This window comes from Chenopodium album, chromosome 6 (genome assembly GCF_948465745.1).
Source record: "Chenopodium album chromosome 6, dcCheAlbu1.1, whole genome shotgun sequence".
Taxonomy (NCBI): domain Eukaryota; kingdom Viridiplantae; phylum Streptophyta; class Magnoliopsida; order Caryophyllales; family Amaranthaceae; genus Chenopodium; species Chenopodium album.
This window is the reverse complement of record NC_137839.1, coordinates 10,504,806-10,514,364: the sequence shown is the minus strand read 5'-3', so window position 1 is coordinate 10,514,364 and position 9,559 is coordinate 10,504,806. Positions and strand designations below refer to the sequence as shown.

Genomic DNA, 9,559 nt, shown 5'->3' with positions numbered 1-9,559 from the left:
AAAATCTTTTTATTTTAAATATAATAATCAATATGTATTAATATAGAATATGATAATATTATTTTGTAAATAATTTGTTTTCTTAATTAATAGATTTTTTTTTTAAAAAAAAAATAAATAAAAAAATAACTAAAGACACACCAGGAGATGACACGTGTCATTGCTGGTGTGTCTTTTAGTATACAGTTATTGATGATTGATTGATTGATTGATTGATGATTATACTAATCAATAATAATTATAAAAAAGGAAAACCCACCACCACCATATCTGTCGGCAAACAGATCTTCGCATCAACCCCCTTTTCCCCCTAACTCCGACCTTCCCCTAGCCCTCCTCTCCCCTCGCAAGAAGAAAGTTGGGGTACTAGTGGGGTGGTCCTTGCCGACCAGGGGACATGAGGGCTTCGCGAAAGTCAGGGTAAGAGGATAAGGGAGGTGGGGGCTGAATGGGTAGCTGGCTCGTGTGCAGGGGTGGAAGGGGAGGGTGTTCATTCCGATTAGGGGGAAAGGAAGGGGGTCGAATCGGGGAAAGAAAAGGGGTGGGATTGAGTTGGTCTGGTCGAACGACGTAAGGGGCAGCTGTGGGGTTAGGGTTTCGGCTAGGTGGTGGCGACTGGGTTGGTGATAAGGTTGTTTTTTATATAAAATTTATTGTTTATAAAATAACTTTTTTAATAAAAAAAAAAAATCTAAGATTAATCTTTTAAATTAAAAAGGTTAGCCATAAAACCTTTAAATGGGCAGTTTGGGCACTATGCTTAATTAATCAAAACTTGGTGTCACTAAAGAGAGTTGGAAAAAAGTTTGTCTTCCACGTAGAAAAATAAAATCTTGGAGGTCACTATGTAGAATTTCCCGTAAAATTAACATTTATCACACCAATTGGCGCGTGATTTTGTCATGCCTTCTCAAATTAATACCACTTTAAATAATTTTAAGATTCAAGATTTTTTTTAAAAAAATTAATATTTACTTACTTTATGTTTAGTATGAAGTGTAAGATTAAAACTAGATTATATTAGATCAAATCAAATGCTTAGTAATGAGACTATAAAATCAATTCAGATCATCTAAATTGAGCATAACTTAGGCCTTGTTTGATTACACTTTACTAATGGTGGAAATAGAAATTCATGAGAAGTGAGTATATGCATAATTGTTTGGTTGACATATATGTGGGAAGTTGAATTTCCTTTGTAAATAAAATTCCTACTGTACAAAACATGGGAATTTTATTTACCTCATTATACCTTGGTATAAAATTACAATTTTACCCTCAAAAATTGAAAAATATATTTATTTATACAAAAAGTAGTTAAGGTAGTCAAAATACATGAGAAATACATCAGGTTAACAAAATAAAACATAGGAAATTAATTTATGGGAAATTCAATTAATAAACCAAACATGTTTTTAGCATTTCATTGGAACATTAACTTCCCATGAATTATAATTTCCATATGTTTCTATTTCCCAAATGCAACCAAACGAGGCCTTATCAATAGACAAAAATCATTGTTAGAGTCATAGTAGCTAATACTCTGTCTGTCCCTTATTTTTTTGCCTCGTTCCAAATAATTGAGTCAAATTTTAAAATCTTTGGCCGTAAATTCTCATTAATCTATAAGAGATAATATAGTCAAGTGAGGTCTTATTGGATTCGTCTCATTGTATATTTTATTAATATCAATTTTTTATAATTTTTACGCATATAAAAATGAAGTTATATGCGTTCTAAGATACACGGTGGATACCGCAAAAAGTCAAATGAGGTAAAATAAATAGAGACGTAAGGAATATTAGGAAGTTGATTTTGCCACACCACTAATTGATTTTGGCACACCTCTACATGAGAAGAATATAAAAACTATGCTCTCATATAGAGGTGTGTCAAAATCATTTCCCGAGTATTACTACGTACATTATATTTTTATCGGTTGCATATTTACATTTTTTAACTTGAAATTTTGCACATTTTCCATTTAGGGCATGTTCACATTTACTTAATTTCATTTCAGTTCACTTCAACTCCTAATTTCCCTATCTCATAAAATATTCAGTTCAACTCAATTCAGTTCAGTTTAGCTCCAATCAATTCAGTTCTGTAAATGTGAACAAACCCTTAGTATTGTGCGGAGCACGTCGTTCTTGTATTATGTTTCATTTGTTAGGGAACCAAAGATTTTTTTTTTAAGAACAAATAAATGAAATAAATATGGAAAAGGAAAATACACAAGAAAGTACTCTATTCACTCTACCGTAAAAAAAATATTAAGTAAAATTAATATTAATTTAGTAAAAAATAGTAAATTTAAAGAAGAAATATAATAGATAATCAGTATAAATAATTTTAGATGAGTAACAATAATTTAAGTTCAACCAACAATATGCCTTCAAAAAAAAAAAAAAAGTTCAACAACAATGTTTAAGTGAACATAGCCTAATTAGATTTAGATTCTTTGATTAGATGACACTCTTTATAACATCATCAAATACTCCTACACAAGGTAAGCATCAACTGCAACATTATAGATGTGGTTCCTCTCATTCATATTTAATGTATTCCAATAGTTCTTACTACTCCCTCTGTCCCATAATTACAGGCAAATAACTCTAAAAAGTACGGTTTTTAAGGAGGATGGAAAAAGTTGAGGAATATTGTATGAAAAAGCTAAAAAGTGAAGAATGTTGATTAAAAGTAGAGAATATTGTATGGAAAAGTTAAAAAGTAGGTAATGATTTTTTTGGTATGTGTGTATTTTGTATGAAAAAGTGAAAAAGTAAGTAATGAGTTTTTAGGTATGTGTGTAATTTGTATGGAAAAGTGAAAAAGTAAGTAATGATTGAGTGTTATTTTTAGTAATAGGAGGAACATTTTGGGACACCCAAAATAGTATATTTGCCTGTAATTATGGGACGGAGGGAGTAATTCATTAACCTATTAAATCAACCTCAAATGTCAAAAAGGATATGCACATTTGAAGTCATACTTTGATAAGATGAGATCCATTCTGGATTTTAGCTGTTCTTGTTGCTTTGTACTTCACAAATCACAACGGACTGGAACTGAACGGCAAACGATCGGAAGCATGTCTCATTAGCAAGCAAGAAGACATTGCCTTCATCATGAGACCATGACAACTTCCAAGTTAGAAGAAACTACAAAGTGTAGGCCACAACTGAGTTTCCGAAACGTGAAAATAGTCATGAAGGACCACTTAGACTACAATTTCCTCAAAGCTCCCATACTAAAGCCTAGAGGGTTGTTATGTCTTATGTGTGCTATCATAGATTTTGGCAACAAAAGTATACCATAAAGAACTGTTGGGAGCAGCTAATATAAACTGTTCGACAATTTAATCTTTTGGGTGAATAATATGCACAACAATGAACAATTATCATGAATATTAAGACCATTGCGATCCAGGAATTCTGTAAGAACAAATATCTGCTTGATTAATCCTGTCAAAGAAATGTGCAAGAACCCATGTAAGGCAACCATTTCAGAGCTCGAGAAACAATTATACAAACAAAAAATTGCTAGCCAATCAAGAGAAAATAATAAGCACAGCATACCTAGCTAGAGATTTCTTTGTCTTGCTGCATGCACGACTTAATGAAGTCGATGACGACTGGGACTAGTTCATCTTTGTGCTCAGTGAAAGAATGATTTGCTCCTTCAATGATGTGCAATTTGTGGTTCGGTATTATCTTAGAGAATTCATATGCATCCTCAACGGGAATGATTTCATCAGCAGTTCCATGAACAGTCAACACCCTGACAAAATATGATCAGAGAGGAGATCATTAGGAAATTGAAATAGCAGTACCTTTAAAATAAACTAGAATTTCATTACAAAACAAAAAGCCATTCATTTTTTTTTTTTTTGAATAACAAAAAGCCATTCATGAACACAACAACTTAAGCACATCCCATAAAAGATATCTTATCGGTTGTTGAGAAGCGCCTCCCCACCCCCCAAAAAAAAAAAAAAAAAAAAAAAATTATCTAATTGCTTCTCTGATATGCAAAGAAAATTCTGATGAATCAGTGGTAAAAGCTTCCATGTCCCTGAAATGCAGTTCTGTAAGTTGAAACAATGAGACTATGAGAGTGGATTACAAAGGCCAAAATGTTATTGATAGAGGAGGTAGTTGAAAAAAAATACTTTGGATCCTTCGACAGTACTTTCAAATGAGACCATGGATGCTACTGATTACAAAATAAATCTACAGCTATTCAAAAGTGTCTCATACAATCATTACAGGAGACAGCCATGGATTATTATATTTACAGGTTTGAATTATTATCAGACCTACGCATGACATGCAGGAAGTCTGAATAATAATTGGGCAATAGATGAGTTCAATCAATATTAAATATTGATAAAAAAAATGTTGTTGACACTCCAAAGGCGTTGTGCTTTTGCCTGATGGCTCTTAACTAATGAGAATCATGCTTAATAATTCATTGACAATCCAACAAATGGCAAGCAGGTTTTGTTCTAAGTACAAAAAGTGTTTATTTCATGTTTATTGTTTCAACTACAGAGTATTTAAGACTACCTCAATGAGCAGTTTATAAGCAAGAATTAGTAAGAGAAGGATGCATAGCTTTAAACCACTTATATCGAATTCCCTATGATTATGTAAAAGCTCCATCTAATTCATTGCCATTTTTCCTAAAAGAAGGAACAAGTCCAGCATGACAGATGAAACAGGGAGAGATGAATCTACAAAGTCCATCTCATACTGGATCCCAAGCCAATCAGATTACCTCTCATGCTTGCCTGCTTGGATAACTTAGTATAGCTCTCCAGTCTCCACTTTGACTTTGTTGAAGAATAATAGACACTTGCCAATCAAAACCATGTTTTCTTCAAGTCTTTAAGTAGTTACAATTAAAATAGAATAGAAAGAGCAAGTAAATATCTTAACTTTAACACTTAAAGTAGGAAAAAAAAAATGAAATCAATTATAAGCGGATCCAGTTCATATAAGAAAGTGTAAAAATAAAATCAGGACAAACACAAAAGAAAAGTGTGACAGTTAAAATAGAATAGAAAGAGTAAGTAAATATCTTCAACAAGTCAACATGAAAATAAAGAGTTTGTCTTAATGTTATAGTGTGCGAAAACAATGCAGTTATAATAAGAACAAGGAAAAAAGAAACTCTTTTCATGAAAAACAACAATCAAATACAAGGTTTCTTTTTCAATTTTTTTAATAGGGTTGAGAAAGCAATATTTTATTTCAAACCTGCAACTTTTGTCAATCTTAAGGGCTGCCTCATGCATATCTGTATTCAAGCGCTCCATCAAACTTTCCTTGGTCACACGATACAATACATTTCCTACAAGATACCAAAGTATAGTCAAGGCAATGTCATCAAGGACTTCAATTTTGACAATTGAAACAAGTATCAAGAGGGGAAGCAAATCCAAGCAATATACACGCAGAAATAAGAGCCTAGAGCAAACTCAATCTTCGCACATCTCTTTACATACAAGATGGTATTGGGGAAAAGTAGACCTAACTGAGACACTGTTTTGGTTATTGGATTGATACCTGTTTTTTGACACTCCACATCCATGTGTCCATTCTTCTCAATAGTTTCCATGAAGTCTTCACCCAAACGTTCTGCTATGCCTTTCTTTAAGTCATAACGCCCAGACAGATTGACAACCGTGCGGATATCATGATACTTTGAAGCATATAGTAAGACAACATCACCTCCTGTAAGAGCATGCTTTCAGCAAACTTATCTCAAAAACACAAAGCACTGATGTATTAATACATTCCCTAGAGTTTTACACAAATCCAGATAACCTGATTGCTTGTGCTAGAAATCTAGTAAACTTCAAAGCTCAAACATATCCCTAAGAGTGTGTTTGGATTGAAGGAAATACAAGGAAAGGAAGGGAAGGGAAATGGACGGAGGGAGGGAGTATCTTTCATTTGGATAACAAATTAAGGATGAAGGGAATTGGAGGGGAGAAAAATGGATGGATTAACTTCTATGAAAATGATTCCTTAACAATGGAGATATTTGGAAGGAAAACTCATCATTCTTCCTTCCCCTTCTTTTCCCTTCCCTTCCCTTCCCTTCTTTTCCCTCCCTTAACATTACCCAAACAAACTGTAATGCTATTCAGCAAAGGCATTACAAATAGATAGAAGAAAAGCAAAGTCATCACACTCCAGAGAACAGGGACAAATACATGGTAAAATTATGCTTGTTTGAATTCTTCTTTGGTGTAAAAGTAGGCTGTGAAGTTAGTAAAGCTTAGTTTTTATGCAACGCACAACACATAAAGATGTTTATGATTTCATTATTGCAATGTATGCCATAAGTTGTTTCATAACTCATAGCAGCATAAATCTTTGCTAAATTAAATATCTTTGCAGCTTTAGAAACCAGAGTAGAAATCATTTTAATCCAAATAATTAGCATTTTCCTGATATATTTGACTGTTTTGGATTTCTCTCCAAAGGCAGCATCTCAATGTGATAAAAGACCAACACCCCGTGTTTTAGGCTTGTCTTAGGTAGAAGAAAGATTGGAAAGAAGAATGAATTAGATAATAAGTCCAGCAGAAGACTAGCTATATAGGCTGAAAATCAGGGCAATTATGTCAATCGTAGAATGTTGATTTGGTAGAGAAGAAAAGTAATTTAAATTCATCAAAAGAATCTAAATTTGTTCTTTAACTGATTCTTAGAGATAAATTTTGTTCTTAAAAATAAGAACTAACCTTTACTATGGCCTACAATTGCACTCACACTACGGTTCGCCCCATTGAAATGATTGACAACAGCACGTATATCTTCCACCTCTTTCGAGTAGTTTCCGTAAGCAAATGTACCATCGCTTTCTCTGAATAGCACAAGCAAGCAAGATTAAAGACTGTGCTAAAAAGAAATAATGTGCAAAGTAATTGGGACAGATTGCATCAAACATAAGGGATATTCCACCTGTCAATTATAAAACATAAATTGAAGAGAATATATGTAAGACAACACAGACATTGAAATGCCAACAGAGGGAGAAGGCAGGAAGCTCCCACTCTTTCATCAAGAAAATTAACCTTCTCCCTATGCTAGAGAAAAGGGTAAGCCGGTAAGGTAACCTTTTTGCGATGCCAAACAAAAGCATTAAACCAGAAAAATGTAGATGTATACTGTTTTTTTATAGTATCTGTACATATAAAAGGCTGCAAGCACCATATTAAGAGATGCTTGAATAAAAAACATTGCCAAAACTTAAAATCTATGTTAAATTTTACTCTTGCATGATAGACAGTTCAACCATATAGTACTCCGTGACATTTTGAAGGGAGAAATACAGGTATTTTTTTACTTTAAGTTGTCCTATATTTTTGAATTGTCTATGCAGTCTCCCCTATTGAAGATTTTGTTTTCACACCGTGCTCCTCCACTCTGACGTCTTTGAAGATAGCAAGCATAGCCTAGATGCAACTCACTAAGAACTTTGACATAATCGAAAAACCAAGAAAATTTCTTTCTATTACCAAGAAATTTACAAGATTATCAACCACAACATACCCATTTCCAGAAAAATCAAACCGATAGGCACTTATTCCTTCCTTCTCCAACGCACCAGAGATGTTTACCATGTTTTTGTTCTCCTGCACACAAGCACAATAGGATCCAATTCAACAACAATGTATGATTCAAATTGATCAAAGATCATTTCTTCCAAAATCAGCTATATGAAGTTGCTGCTGAAAGACTTCCAATTAGAATATTAGATAATTTAACGAAATCTACCCGTCGTAACAGCATTATATACATTGTTTGTTACAAACCTTACGACCCGTGAACCCGTGGCAAAGGATCACAACATCTTTGGATCCTGTATCATGTAACAGCCCAACCAGCTTTTCGCTTTGATCATTGACTACGACTATTTCTTGTGGTTCGTTAGCTGAAAGAACATGATTTTTTCTGAGTTATAATCAATCATTTTACAAATAAAACTCTCAACTTAAATTTTATTTTCTACAATAACAGCATTGTTTCTAAAATTAAACCAAAAACCCATATTAACCTCACATAAAAAAACTTCAATTACATACTGAAAATTTAACAAATGAAATTTAAACCCAACAAAATAAATAATTAAAGCTGAAATTAAATCAAAGCCTAGAACTAGAAGCACACTAATCACAATTATATCATAGCATAAACAAAACTAATAAAAAATTAAAAATATAAAAACCCAATGTTTACCATAATAATATTTGCTGGAAATTCATCCAAAAGTATATTAAAGTTAGTGGGTATTTCATACATCAAACCAATTCAACTTGGATTAAAAATTGTTTATATTATGAAAAGATGAAAAGATTAAAGTTGAATATCTGAAGATGAGTACTAAGAAAGACCTGCGTTAAACGACATTGTTGGAAATCTATTGAAGCGACGATTGAATGAAAAAGGAAATCGAAGTTGATGATGAAGATGAAGTGGGTATTTCTTTGAAGGATATGCTGTTTGATTGGTGAGTAGTATAGTGTCCAAGTTATGCAATAATCTCGACATTTTTTTATTTTTATTTTTATTTTATGAACAACATGGAATCAGGTCTGTTCACTCAATAGAAAAATTAAAAATAATATTCAATAAAAATAGTTTTAATTTAGGAAAAATTAGTAATTTTAAAGAAAAAATACATAGTAATAAAGAATTTGTAAACATGATTTTAGTTTAGCAAAAATAAATTAAGAGACTGTTCTCTTACGTTGAAATTTAGTTCAGTTCCTAATTTTCTTCTCTTATAAAATATTCATTTTAGTTCAGTTCAGTTCAGCTCAGCTCAGTTAAGTTCAATTCAGTTCAGTTCAGTTCAGCTCAGTTCAATTCAGCTAAGTTCAGTCAATAAGAACAGACTCTAAATTCAACAAAAATAAGGCGGGGTGAATAGGGCCGAATTGTTATACTTTCTCCGCCCCTGAATATAGTTTTCATATGACTTTATGTTCTCTTCTGCTTAATTTTAGATCAGATCAGTTCAGTTCAGTTCAGCTCCAATTAGTTCAGTTCAGTTCCACTCATTTCCTTGTCACTAAACAATTCAGTTCTGTTCAGTTCAGCTACAATCAGTTCAGTTTATTTAAGTTCAGCTCAATTCAATAAATCAGAACAAACCCTTATTAGTGTTTGGCTAAGACAATGCATCGGGTTTTACTTTAAATATCAATAATTGTTATTTGATCAATAAAGCATAAACTAATATAATTACAAAGGAAAAAAAAAAGAGCAATAATAACTGTTGAAACTAAGTATTCAAAGATGTTAATATGAATAATGTTTTTTCCCAATACTCAACTATACCATAAAAATTTCAAAGATCCGGAGTAAGAACAAACAACCTTGGAAGAAATAGTACAATTTGTTGCCAGCTTTACAACTTATACTCAACAACGATCAATGCTCCACGATCAGGCGTTGACTTTCATTATTGCATAATTAAAAATGAAAAATCATTAACTGTCACATCCCTACCTTATAAAAAGTGGGAGAATACTCTTATG

General features: G+C 32.5%; 1 protein-coding gene across 1 annotated transcript; it reads right to left on the bottom strand.

Moving 5' to 3' along the window:
- Positions 1-3,151: 3,151 nt before the first annotated feature.
- On the bottom strand, positions 3,152-8,565 carry LOC145635841 (uncharacterized). Its single transcript, XM_081687208.1, has 8 exons — positions 8,411-8,565; positions 7,832-7,950; positions 7,569-7,651; positions 6,758-6,879; positions 5,571-5,738; positions 5,262-5,355; positions 3,579-3,780; positions 3,152-3,464 (listed from the first exon to the last, which is right to left on the bottom strand). Exons 1-7 carry the CDS (start codon positions 8,424-8,426, stop codon positions 3,579-3,581), a joined length of 804 nt encoding a protein of 267 aa, XP_081543334.1. The 5' UTR covers positions 8,427-8,565; the 3' UTR covers positions 3,152-3,464.
- Between the last annotated feature and the right edge of the window lie 994 nt (positions 8,566-9,559).